At 47.0% G+C, this 13,536-nt stretch overlaps 1 protein-coding gene across 2 annotated transcripts; it reads right to left on the reverse strand.

Moving 5' to 3' along the window:
• Nucleotides 1–9,515: 9,515 nt before the first annotated feature.
• On the reverse strand, nt 9,516–12,539 carry LOC142571047 (uncharacterized). 2 transcript variants are annotated; one of them, XM_075679345.1, is made up of 3 exons: nt 12,407–12,539; nt 12,138–12,196; nt 9,516–10,088 (listed from the first exon to the last, which is right to left on the reverse strand). In XM_075679345.1, the coding sequence occupies exons 2-3, from the start codon at nt 12,184–12,186 to the stop codon at nt 9,778–9,780; spliced, it is 360 nt and encodes a 119-aa protein (XP_075535460.1). In that variant the 5' UTR covers nt 12,187–12,196; nt 12,407–12,539; the 3' UTR covers nt 9,516–9,777. The 2 variants fall into 2 exon arrangements, 1 of the variants encoding a protein (XP_075535460.1); XR_012825741.1 differs by lacking the exon at nt 9,516–10,088 and adding an exon at nt 10,784–10,828.
• Between the last annotated feature and the right edge of the window lie 997 nt (nt 12,540–13,536).

Consider the following 13,536-nt stretch of genomic DNA (forward strand, 5'->3'; position numbering starts at 1 on the left):
TCGTTGAAGTAAATGTATCTGTACTACCAGAAAAGAATATGTGGGAGCAACGCAGGCGAGCTGTACGACCCTTACAAAAAATTAAAGCATTGCGCGAACGAAAATGAACCATAACGTTCTTATCAACCCTCTTGTTAGCAACACGTTGAGCTGTGTCAATGGCCTGTTGGAATCTCAGTGCTGACGCCCGTTATTGCAAATGGGTCGCAAGCCCCAAGGGTAGCGTTGGCCTGGCGGCCTGGGGCACAACTGGACGCATCCGAAGGTCCCGGCAAAGCATGAGTCGACTGGTAACAGAACAACTTGTTTATTCTAGCATCGCAAAAGAGCGGGCGGTCAGGTCGACCGAAGTGGAGAGACGGGAGAGCACGTTACTCAACAGAAGAAATCGGAGCCTCTCTCTTGGCGTCCGGGGGCAGCTGCTTTTATACTCTCGCAGTTGAGGGCCAGAAGGAACGCCTCGATAGACGCGCACGTGACGGCGCCGCTCGGGCACGTTGAGACTAGAAGGTGACGCATCCGCCGGGCCGGCGCCGATCAGACCTCCTCGCTTCACATTTGGGGAGCTCCTCTACCCGGCTGCCGCGCTTTGACAAGCGTGGGCACCAACATGCACACACACACGCACACTTGAAGACACGTGGCATTGAAACATGCCTGGACGCGCATGGCGGGGAGGCGTATCGGCGGCGCTGAACGGGTCAAAATGTCCGCCGCTTTGAACGAAGCCCCGGCGTCCGTTGCATCCGCGCCGGCTATACCGCGCGTCGTAGGCGAAACGTAACAGACCGCCCCGCCGCGGGAAGGAGATCCGAATGGTCAGGGGACTGCATCCGCTGTCCTGAGGGATGTCGCTCGGTGATGCTCATAACCGAAGTCGGGCGTCCTTCGGCGTTTCTTGAGCGCAGCGCACAGAGAAGGCCTCGTTCTCTCGTTCAGGTTCACACAGGACACTGCAAAGTGACTTCGAGAGAGTTGACATTTTTGTTCTCGTTCCCGGCAAGCGTTAGAACTACGCCAAAACTCAACCGCTCAGTCAGCAAGCACGAAACAACCCTCACCAAGTCCTGCCAGGCTCTTTCCCCTTTTATACCACTGCCTAGTTCCTTACAGTACTCTAGCAGCACTCAGAACGCGTCCACAAATTGGAAAATTGCACTAGAAAGCACGTCATCAGTTTGAAACACTAAACAAAAGCAATATGTTAAAAATGCTGCCTCAGGAAGAAAAACATCAGTAACAAACAACTCTGAGGCTGATTCCTACGTTAGGGGCTTCGACTTAAGCCATCGGCGTTACCGCTGAGACTCCCCTTTTTGTAACGCACCTCAAAGGAATATTGTTGCAAAGCGAGGCTCCAGTGCAGGAGGCGGCCATTTGTGGAAGAAATGTTCTGCAGCCATTGGAGAGGGCAGTGATCCGTCTCGAAGCATGCGAAGCGGAGATCGCAGCGAGCGACCATACACTAGCTCAGCTGGCGAAAACCCCGTAGCCGCATGCGGCACGGTCCTCAATGCAAACATCACCACAGGGAGACACAGCTCCCAGTCAGTTTGTGGTTCAAACCACAAAGCTCTCAACACACGCTTCATGACGGAGTGGAGCTTCTCAACGGAATTCGACTGTGGGTGGTACACCGAGCTGTGTAACAGCTTTACCCCACACCTTTCGAGAAAAGTTGTCGTCAAAGCGCTAGTAAACACTGTGCCCTGATCTGATTGGATTTCCGCAGGAAAACCAACTCGCGCAAATATGGACAGTAGTGCATTGACTATCTCAACTGAGCTGAGTTCTTTAAGCGGTACTGCTTCAGGGAACTTTGTCGCTGGGCAGATGACAGTCAAAATGTGCCTGTACCCCGTGGTTGTTACCGGCAGAGGTCCCACTGTATCAATAACGAGCCGTCTAAAAGGCTCCGTAATGATAGGTACCAACTTCAACGGCGCCCTCGATTTGTCCCCTGGTTTGCCCACCTGCTGACAGGTGTCACATGTCTTCACAAAGTGGTCTGCGTCCCGAGAACACCCTGGCCAATAGTACTCTTGCAAGAGACGGTCCTTGGTTTTCTTAACTCCTAGGTGTCCGGACCACGAACCCCCATGCGACAAGCGCAACAGATCCTGACGGTAGCACTGAGGCACGATCAGCTGATCGAACTCCACTCCCCTGCGGTCTAGATACTTCCGGTACAGGACCCCACCTCTTTCCACAAAGCGAGCATTTTTCTTGGAGATACCTTCCTTGACAATGCAGCGTATGTTTTCTAGGCTGCCATCCTTTTTTTGCTCGGCTATCAAAGCCGACCGGCTGACTTTTAGCAACCTATTAAGTCCGTCTGACGTAGGCGCGATGAGCAAATCTGCAGATAGCTCTTCTAATTTTCCCGTGTCGGGCATTTCCTCTCCAGTATCTGGTGCCTTCAACGCTACAGGCTCAATTTTATTCAGTTCGGACGTGCTCCGAATATCAGCTTGCTGCGCCTCTGACCCTTTCTCATTGTTCGACAACGTCGGCCCCGCAACTACCGCCTTTGCAGCGAGCTCCCGAACCTTCGATCTGGTTAAGGCCTGAACGCTAGCCTCACCAAACAAAAGCCCCTTCTCGCGCAGGAGGTGATCGGACCTGTTCGAAAATAGGTACGGGTACTGGGGGGGCAGCATAGAAGACACTGTCGCCTCCGTCTGAAGCGCTCCGAAAGGTCCTTCAATAAGCGCTTTTGCTACGGGCAGACACACGCTGTGTGTCCACGGCTTGCTTGATCCATGCGCACTCGCCCGTGAACATATCGGGTTCTACGTAGGAGGGGTGAACTACATCCATCGTAGCTGCGGAATCGCGAAGCACTCGGCACTCTTTCCCGTTCACGAGGAGGTCTCGCATGTAAGGCTCGAGAAGCTTCATGTTCTCGTCAGTGCTGCATAATGACAAAAACACGACTTTTGTTTTTGTTTCTGGACACTGCGCCGAAAAGTGACCCGGCTTCTGGCACGTATAACAAACGCGCGCTTGCCTCGTCTCGAACCGCTTTCTGCGTTCGGCTTCGGCTGCCGCCGTCTCCTTACGTTCGGTCGGACTGCTTTCACTCGCATCCGCACTACGTGTGTCCCCCCTTGCTCTCATGGGTGTGAACTTTGGCCTCTCAAACTTGGAGCCAAATTCACCCTTTTGACCGTCCTTAGCTCCGCGAGCCCGACGCGTCACAAACTCCTCGGCTAGCTCGGCGGCTTTAGCCACCGTACAAACGTCTGGCCTATCCAAGACCCAGTACCGCACGTTCTCAGGTAACCGACTATAAAACTGTTCCAGCCCGAAACACTGCAGAACTTTCTCGTGGTCACCAAACGCTTTCTCTTCTTTGAGCCACTCCTGCATGTTTGACATAAGCCTGTAGGCAAACTCTGTATATGACTCACTTTTGCGTTTCTCATTTTCCCGAAACTTGCGACGGAACGCCTCCGCTGACAGCCTGTACTTTTTTAGCAGACTCGATTACACTTGGTCGAAATCCTCTGCCTCCTCTCTCTTCAAGCGAGCGACTACGTCGGCCGCCTCGCCGGGTAACAAAGTGAGCAAGCGCTGTGGCCACGTTTCCCGAGAGAACCCCTGCTTCTCGCACGTTCGCTCAAAGTTAACCAGGAACAAACCAATGTCCTCTCCAAGCTTAAACGGCCGCATCTGGTCAGTCATTTTGAACAATACTCGTTCTCCTGCACCGTGTGCCTGACTTCCATTACGAGCGCGTTCCATCTCTATCTCGAGACGCTTCATTTCCAAAGCGTGTTGACGGTCGCGCTCTTGTTGCTCTCGCTCTTTCTGTTCTTTAAGTTCGCGCTCCTGTTTCTCTTTCTGCTCTTTAAGTTCGCGCTCCTGTTTCTCTTTCTGTTCTTTAAGTTCGCGCTCCTGTTTCTCTTTCTGTTCTTTAAGTTCGCGCTCCTGTTTCTCTTTTTGCTCTTTAAGTTCGCGCTCCTGTCTTTTTGCCCTCTCCTCAATAGTCTCAAGGCATTCCGACAGCTCGTCATCCTCAGCCTCTAACTCAAAAATAGCCCTTAGCAGTTCTGGTTTTCTGAGTTTGTCTGAGACATCCAGACCCAACTCTCTTGCAAGCTCCAGCAATTTCGGTTTGCGCAACGACTTCAAATCCATGGCTGCTCTGAATGCTGCTTTCTCAACTGCCTACTATTGTCTTGCCGCAAACTAACCCGGCAGCAACGACAACCACAATTACCAGCTCTGTTTCTGACACTAACAAAAGCCTGGCAAAACTCAGAAGAAGAAAGTCCCGCACTCACCAAACCTCGCAGCCAAGAATTCAGCGCAGTCGTTCCGCTGCAGGCAACCAGTCATCACACAGGGCTCGTTGCACTGCTCCCGGATGGTCGTTGTGCTGCTCAGCATACAGTCAACTGCATATCTTCGCTGCTGGCCTCCGTTGTCGCGGTCTCACCGCTGGCAGACAGTTGTTGGAATCTCAGTGCTGACGCCCGTTATTGCAAATGGGTCGCAAGCCCCAAGGGTAGCGTTGGCCTGGCGGCCTGGGGCACAACTGGAAGCATCCGAAGGTCCCGGCAAAGCATGAGTCGACTGGTAACAGAACAACTTGTTTATTCTAGCATCGCAAAAGAGCGGGCGGTCAGGTCGACCGAAGTGGAGAGACGGGAGAGCACGTTACTCAACAGAAGAAATCGGAGCCTCTCTCTTGGCGTCCGGGGGCAGCTGCTTTTATACTCTCGCAGTTGAGGGCCAGAAGGAACGCCTCGATAGACGCGCACGTGACGGCGCCGCTCGGGCACGTTGAGGCTAGAAGGTGACGCATCCGCCGGGCCGGCGCCGGTCAGACCTCCTCGCTTCACATTTGGGGAGCTCCTCTCCCCGGCTGCCGCGCTTTGACAAGCGTGGGCACCAACATGCACACACACACGCATACTTGAAGACACGTGGCATTGAAACATGCCTGGACGCGCTTGGCGGGGATGCGTATCGGCGGCGCTGAACGGGCCAAAATGTCCGCCGCTTTGAACGAAGCCCCGGCGTCCGTTGCATCCGCGCCGGCTATACCGCGCGTCGTAGGCGAAACGTAACAGGCCCCAGAAGAAATGAGGCATCCAATTGCGTCGGCAACCTTCCAAATTAGAGAGCAGTTCTCTCCCTGAGATGAAGGAATCCTATTTATTGCGATTTTATTCATCCTCCTACAGAATGCTCCATGTCGGCGATTCTTCTAGTTAGCGCTTGGTGCTTAAAGTTAGTGCTTTGTTAGTGTATTCCAATTCATTATATGTAGCTTTGAAGGTGTCGTTATGTTCGCTAAAGAAACTGCCATGTACAAACAATGATAATTGAGCGAGTCAGTATGAAGTCGGTACTAGAACACAGCATGGAGGAAGAAACGAAAAGGACAAGGCGCAGATTTTGAATAGATATTTACAGTCGCGTGTAATAGTATTTAGATTATTTAAGGCGCTCAATAGATAAGTCATGGATGCCTGCTTTGTAATCAAAATTGAGGATGCGTGCTTAAGGCTGCCTTATTGCCGCCAAAAGAAGTGGCTTTGCTTGATGATGATGAATCTGGCGTCTTCTCGCGGGAGGGACAAGTATTGCCAAAGTGCACCGGGCCAATGTTATGAGTTCGAAGTGGAGCGATGACTTACGAGAAATACATGTGACGTGGCTTTATACGGCCGAAAATGGTAGTTGTAAAATTCATAAAATATACATGAAATAATCTATGGCATTAAACAATGAGGCTTTCTATGAACGCAACAGATATATTGCGAAGGAATGATGTGACATACCAACTATGGCACTGGTGAATATTTGTAAGAAGCGCTACTACCTTAACAGGGCCCTGGAAACATTAGGAACTGGAGGAATGTGCCATAGAAAAAGCTACTACCACAGCGGCATCCAATGGCGGGAGGATGGGTTATGTATCTCTATGGTTTATAACATGTAACACAACTACCTTCAATAAACCTTGGACTGATTTGGTGTAAAATCGTTCGGCACCCAAACACATTAGCGGATAGAGAGCGATATCCTGCCGGTGTCAGAGCAAAGTGTCCTTTCGCTCGGCTTCTGCTTACCGATACTCCAGGAGTACATAGAGGACTGTAACGCTGCCATCACATTTACCACAAGTTCGATGTACATTGCCAGTCAGCAAAGACTACAGGTGCCTAACATGTGTTCTATGCTGACTCGACGGAAAAGGACATCAGGTCGTCCTGTTTTCGTTGTGGTGGGTCACGAACGTAACCGTGGCTTAATTACGTGATGCTTCTTGTTTGTTCCACCGTCCAACAGGCACTGCCAGTAGCTCCACAGATTCTTTTGTAGGAAAAATTTGATATCCAAGGCAGGAATAAGAGCGGTATGATTAATAGCTTCCGAAGCAACTGATGTTGCAATTTGGTCACTTAGCATATTGCCCTCGATGCTCCTAGGCCAGGTGCCCAGAATATAACTACCTTCTCATAAGACATACGTTTGGCAAAGAACGGAATAACGGCCACTAAGTACTGGAGGTAGTTGATAATAGTGGAGGCTGTTCAACATGGTGTCACTTTGATTCCGGCTGCGGAGTCGAATCTCGGCAGAACAACGTGGGTGGCATTAATATGGGCAGGAGATACTGGGGGTGGGAAAAGGTGTTAAGGGTTTGGTGCCACGCAATCGGCAGACGTTCCTGTTGAGAACAAAACACGAAACAACAAACATATTGATGATGCTTCCAGAGTTCTGCAAATGTAATTGTTTTTACAGCTTAAATTTCACAGACAACAAACATCATAGACCTCAGCCGTAAATATACAAGTATCGGGGTGCAAGGCACGGGATTCGGAGAAGGATGGACCAATTGTTGCATAAACCACGCCTCCATGTGACACAGATTCTTCAGCGTAAAATGCTGTGCGCAAGTACGTTGACTGAGATTCTAGGAAATGCACCCAAATATGTGCCTCCAGAACGTGCTTTATCGCTTTTACGAGAGAGAGAGAGAGAGAGAGAGAGAGAGAGAGAGAGGGGGGAAGGCAGGACGGTTAACCAGAGGCTAGTTTCTGATTCGCTACCTTCACTAGGGTGGGGTATATATGTTTTGTAAAGACGACAAAGAGCGAGAGAATAAAAAGAACGGAACAAAATTATAAAAGAAGAAAAAAGAAAAGAAACAGGTAACAGAAAAGTCGTTCCAACGACAGGCGTTCACACCCGACTGAAGATCTCAAAAAGGGCAAGTAAATGTCCTAAAAAGGCATAGGCCCTTGGAGAGCCTTTCGTGAAGTTTCTGAAGTTTGTAGCCGTCCCCGAGTGGGCGCATCAGTGACAAGCTTGTCAACCTGGACCGTATTGCGTTTGAATTTGGCGCGGCCTGAGCAAGGAAGTGCTTCCCATATAACAAAAAGATGCCCCACCAAGCGTAAAGAAGCTTCCACCGCATGGTTAACGCGTCGTTTAACTTCTTCCGTCATCGTGCACGAGTATGCAGGTTCAACTAGACGGACTCTGAGGTTGCAAAGTGGCTATGTTGTTTCCATGCTAACCACGAGGTCGCCGAATAGAATCCCGCCGGCGGCATTTGGATTGGGCGAAATGCAAAAACACCCGTGGTACTTAGATATAGGAGCACGATAAAGAACGCCAGGTCCACCACTACGGCTACAACCTCACAATTTTTTTAAATGACCGTCTTGGAGAACATAGGTATATTTTTATACGATTACTAGTAGGGCCCCCTTGGAGTACATTGCCACCATTTGCGTTGCCATGATCAAGCGCGTGTAATGGCGAACGATGTCTATTGCAAATTGTTTCATGTGCAGTGCCGGCCTGCGTGTGCGTTTGCACGCGCACGTGCGTGCGTGTGTGCGTGTGTGTGTTGGTGTGTTTGTGTGTGTTTACTTTATTCATTCTTTTCCTCTTTTCCTGTTCAAACCGCATTTACACTTGTGGTCAGAGAAATAAAGTATAGTTGTTAGTTCAGCCCTGTGTGTGTCGATTATGTGGGCTTTGTGTGCAAGGAAGATATTGTTACGTGTAGCTGATGTGCAAGCCGCCACAGTGTGGCTGCACTGAGGAGAAAGAAGACGACGTGGCCCCGCTTGATATAGCGTCGCCATCTTTCTCCTCAGTGCAGCCACACTGTGGTGGCTGTTCCGTAGCAATATGAATAAAGAAACGCCGACTAGGCCAACAGTCAACTTTTGTGAGAGTCCTCTTCGTATCAATTCCGCAGCAGTACCCCCCTTGAGGCTGCATTTGTGCGAGAAATAACATTCAACAAAAGCGGTTAGGGTATCTACGTCATTTTTTGGCAGCTATGTAATCGTACCTTTTCATTAATGGCTCGGTGACAAAAGCCACCATCCCGTTTTGTAGTCCAGATTGGCCCTTCACCCTTAGCAAAGCCTTTGGGCCGTCGCCTCAGAACAATGCCATACTTAAGTCACCTGGCGCAACTAGCTAAAAAAACCTCTTCGCGTTTTACTTGCCAAAACGACGATCCCATTACGAGGCACACCATGTTAGGGGACTCCAGGAAATTATGACCACATGAGGTCTTTCAAGTGCACCGAATCCATGGTACATGTACTTTCGTGCATTTCGCTTCCACCGAAATGTGCCCTCTGCGAGATCGGGCCCAGCAGCGCAATATCATATCCACTAGGCCTCCACGGCACGTGTACAACTAGTTTTGCCGGTGAATTTTCAGTGAGTCATATGTGTTGCCAAATGCGCAAGACAAGTCTAAGGGCACCCAAACAAAATATTCGTTATAACATGAAAGAGTGGTGTAAAGTGGCCTAACAATTATGTAAATAGCACGACTATAAAAATGGCACTCTATTCGATACTTTAATGAGTTCTTCGTGCGTCGAGGAGAACCGAGTGCAACCTAAAAGCGCCAATCTTTCCTCAAGAACAATAATGGAAAAATCATATCTGTATATAACTATGCGTGATCACGGTGAGATATGAAGTATAACAAGCCACACTGTTTTCGTAAGCAGAAAGCTTTTACGCACGTAAGATCAGGTTCTCAAGTCACCCGCTTAATACAAGGTTACTAGCACATAGGAGTTCCTGAGACTGCAGTCACATAGTTTCCGTGGGTACGACGCAGGCTAAATATACCGATGTAGAGAACTGCAATATAGTTCACGTCAAGCTCATTGCACGCTAAACCATCAGAGTGCAATGAAAAATACTTACAATAGAACAGTGCAACTGAAACCTACTATCATCGCGCACAGTTAGAAGAAGCTTCGTAAATAGATGCTTGTAAATTTCTTAAAACTTTATGTTGCCGTTTTATTCGAGTCAGAAAATGATGCACTACTAAAAAACGTCATTGACTAAAACACACATTTTAATACCATATTTTATTGATAAAGCTTGTGCCTTTTATTAACTCCTTATTCTTAAGATAATTTTGGATGACCGCACCCTGACAGATACGGTGACCCATATTTTTTCACGCTTGTTTACGCTTGTCGCTTCTCAAAAACCTTCCATAAAGAGTCACACAAAATTTTTTTTTATTCAGATCACATCACCTTCAAATACGTGGATGTAAACTAAAAAAAAATACTCAAGTTCATGGCGCACTTTCGCGTAACGTAATTATATATTTCTTATTCAACATTTTTTCTCGTGAATAGCATAAACAGCTTCTGAATCTGACAAGAGAACAATTGTTACGTCGTCTTTCACGAAACGTATTGATCCGAGCTATAGGGAGATTGTCGAAGAAATTCGGCGCAAACTAACTTTGCATTAGATAGCCGCTGTAATTGCACCGACGATCTTGTTGCTGACGGCGGCTTCTGCTGCGCCACCTATAGTCTTCTCCAATTTCTTCCTCCACTTCTTCAACTTTTTGCCAAATCCGTGCGACCTTCCCACATCACCTTCGTCATCATCATTTTCAAGCTCAATGTGTGCGAGTGCTTCGTGCTGTTCCATAGACTCGTCGACCAGCTGCTTGAAATGTCCGAGCACCACTTCTGGTTCCGAGCCGCTGTAGGCATCTACCCAGTTGTCCACCGCTTGGAAGACCAACGCCAGGGCCGTCTGCATCTTTTTGTCTCCAGAAAATATCGACGCGTGTTAAAAATCTGCTGCGATCACAGAAAAAAGAACATGCCCTTGTGATTGTATCAGCAAAGGGATTTGCAAACAAACTAGTTCAAAATCAACCTACCGCATAGAACTGAACATGGATTTTAAGGTAAATATGAATGCGTGGACGTAGCCTTTTTCTATCCGCAAGTAACAGCCTTGAGAGTGCACCAACCTAATTATTGCAGCTTCTACCTGCGACACGCGACGCAGAAAAATACCAGAAATATTTAGTTCAATCATGACAGGCCTCAGACACATTTTAAAAAACTTGCAGAGCAGGACCGCAGCTCATAAGTATTTTGTAGAAAGTTTTGATTAGTAAAGTTAACAACAGTGTAACCACGCTATAGAATTTTGCGGTTAGAAAAGAGAGAACAGTAATATAGATCAATTATGCACAAGCGGCTATCTCGCTTTTCCCTTACGGCATTTCGAAAAGATACTGTGTCGCTTACATTTCTTTCTCAAAGAACGTTATCTCTTGAATATAAGGCAGAGCATACTTTAAGGCCTCGGGAATCGCGTTGTGCGCTTCACAAGGACCAGGAGCTACCTCCTAATAGCTCCACGAAAGCCGAGAGACATACACATGTTAATGTTCTTGCGGAACAAACACACATAAAAATACGATGAAATGTGTTTAAGAAATAAACACGTACCTTGTTCAGTTTTAGGACATATCCGTACTATTGCCGATGATGCTCTGGAAAAACAGTGACACGTCTGTGGACATGCAATTGTTTGCCCTCTTGGAGCATAGCTTCTAGCGAATTATGATATTAGAAAAACTCGCCTGAAGACGCGTTGAACAAGTGGGTACTTACAGCATAGGAACACCTAGAAAACAGCGAAAAAGTAGACGATTGCTGTTATATCATTCTCATTGAGTAATCAGGAATCATGTTAGAAAGAATTTCGCACTTGAGGCGGTACCCGTCAGTTCAAGAGCCCACAAACGTAAGGCCATATGTGAGCAAATAATATGGGAATCTGTTCTTGTGAAGAACTGCATAAGATTTCACATAAAGGGACAAGAACCAAAGCATCCAAAATGAATTACCAGCACAAATATAACGTGACTAGTTTTTATATTTTTCTAAATAAAACGCAACACGCCTTGAGCTACCGACGGGAATGTAACACGAATTCAGATTCGTGACAGGGATGTAACTAGTTTGTTTCTCTTAATTTTTCTTGTGCTTCAAACTGCAGTAAGCTGTGCATCACCACGATCGCTACCACAAAGAGAGCCGTATCGAAAGAGAAACAATAAAACGCGTTTTCTTTACTTGTTCTTTTTTTTTGCTTGTTACTACACCGCACGCACTTCTGAAATGCTGCCGGTCCAATAGCCCTCGTGGCAAGGAGTACTACGCCATATCCTAGAGTTGCATAGACATAAGCAGTCACCACGAGTAAATTGTACATGCACCCTTTCTTTCACTGTATACATACATTATATATATATATATATATATATATATATATATATATATATATATATATATATATATATATATATATATATATATATATATATATATATATATATACATTACACTTCTGTGGCGCTTAGATGTATCGCCAGAGATAATACTTCACTGTCACGTCATGTCTCTTGTGTGGCGCGTGTGCAGGAGTGGCACCATGCCCCCCATCTTCTAGTTCAATACATCAGTCGGTAGTTGGCGCTCGCGTATTTCCCCCTTGCGTGGGCCCTTATAGCGCGCAAAATTAAGTTTTCCAGATGTATAAGTCGTTGCCAATGGTAAAGTACGGTACGCGAAAAATGGAAGATGTCGGTTCAGCTCTCATATGCGGCAACTAGCCTCTCCCTCCACTTTCCGTTCTCTTTTCTGGTTAGCTTGGCACTTAACTTAAAAATAATAGTTAATTTCTGTGTTTCTCTGCATTCATTGTCTTCCTGTAGTTGTAATACAACAAACGAGAGCTTTGTTTCTATTCATTCCCCTCGCTAAATGTTAAAGAAGGAATCTTAGGTGCTCACTCACATGTTGCGTAGAGAAGTATGAAGCATTTGAAGTTGTCAAATCCTTTCATGTTCAATGCACTGAAAAACAAATGAAAAGGGCCATCAGCAGGAGACTCCAGACTCACCATCTTCGTATGGTGGCAGCTAAATGCTTTTTTTTTGAAGTTTAAAGAACAATGAATTCGCTAAGCTGGATAAAGATTATCATCATGAAACAAGCTGCTTCTCCATACTAAACGAAGCACATTGCAAAGATGCTGCGCCCAATTTGGGCTGTCTAAAACCTACGAGATCTCTATGCTGCTATTGCCGAAGATGAATGCGGACTTTGGTAAATCATCTAAAATATTCGCTGTGGTGCAACGTGAAAAATAACGCCAGTAAGTGCTGGTGAATGGTACTCAGCTCTGAAACTTCAAAATGTGCAACATAGCCGGTGCACGCGACGCACAATATGAACTCGGACAGGTGACTTCGCATGACAGAGTCGAGCTGTCAGCTTTTTGAAGTGCCTCGTGTCGTAGGCGGAGCACACTTGTTTTTTTCATCAGGCTGACGACGCGGAAGTTACAGTGACAGCCCTTCGCCGACGAAATTACAACAAGATTGCCGCAACCGAAATGTAATGCACTGGGCTGCCGCGAAACTTTGTTTTGAAGCAATTCATGCGTGCACAAAAGAAAAAAAATGTGCGGGTTAAACAGTTCGTCAGAGAGTTAATGGTGACTCATGATAGTGAAGGTTATTAAAACAGTAGGTACAATAACAAGCGGTGCTTAGAGGAAAAATTACTTCTGAACTAATCTCGTGGTAGTTTTCGAGCGCAATGCCAATACCAATCCAGCGATGTACCGAAAAACACTGGTGTGTAAGTCACGTGGATGTAACACGCGTAGTGATAATTCTAAAATTTAGTTTATTGTGTTGTATGCCGCATACTTCGGTACTTTCCCAATTTTCTCTGGCACTCGCTTTACAATGTTAACTAAGAATATATATAGAGGCATGACGCCAACAGTACGACGCCGACGAAGTGACGATAGATAGAAGGAATTATATGAATGGAACGTAAAAAGCATGTAACGAGACAGCATACCGACATTGAGATGCCGATTATTAAATTATGACGATAGTAACACGACGACAACATAATTACGATGACTTCATTACCATGATATTGTGAAGGCGTCGGTATAACGACACCAGATGAAGCAGCGCGAATGACGACAATGGCAGGATAGCGATAGCATGATGACGGCAGCACAACAACGGCGGCATATTCATGACTCCGTAACGAAGACGTAGTTATAACCGAATAACGTAAGAGGAATGACCTCGATAGATCAGAAAAGGTCGTCTGATGACGGCAGCATGACGACAGTAGACCTCTTCTGGGGCACGTCACACCGCGCCGGCGA

Source organism: Dermacentor variabilis, chromosome 2, assembly GCF_050947875.1.
Source record: "Dermacentor variabilis isolate Ectoservices chromosome 2, ASM5094787v1, whole genome shotgun sequence".
In the NCBI taxonomy this organism is placed as follows: domain Eukaryota; kingdom Metazoa; phylum Arthropoda; class Arachnida; order Ixodida; family Ixodidae; genus Dermacentor; species Dermacentor variabilis.

Excerpts from the sequence above, each read along its gene's own strand:
- LOC142571047 (XM_075679345.1), bottom strand. The coding sequence starts at position 12,186 with ATGAAAGGATTTGACAACTTCAAATGCTTCATACTTCTCTACGCAACA. Across the intron at positions 10,089-12,137 it reads CATACTTCTCTACGCAACAT|ACAAAAAGATGCAGACGGCC; the intron begins GTGAGTGAGCAC and ends TATTTTCTGGAG.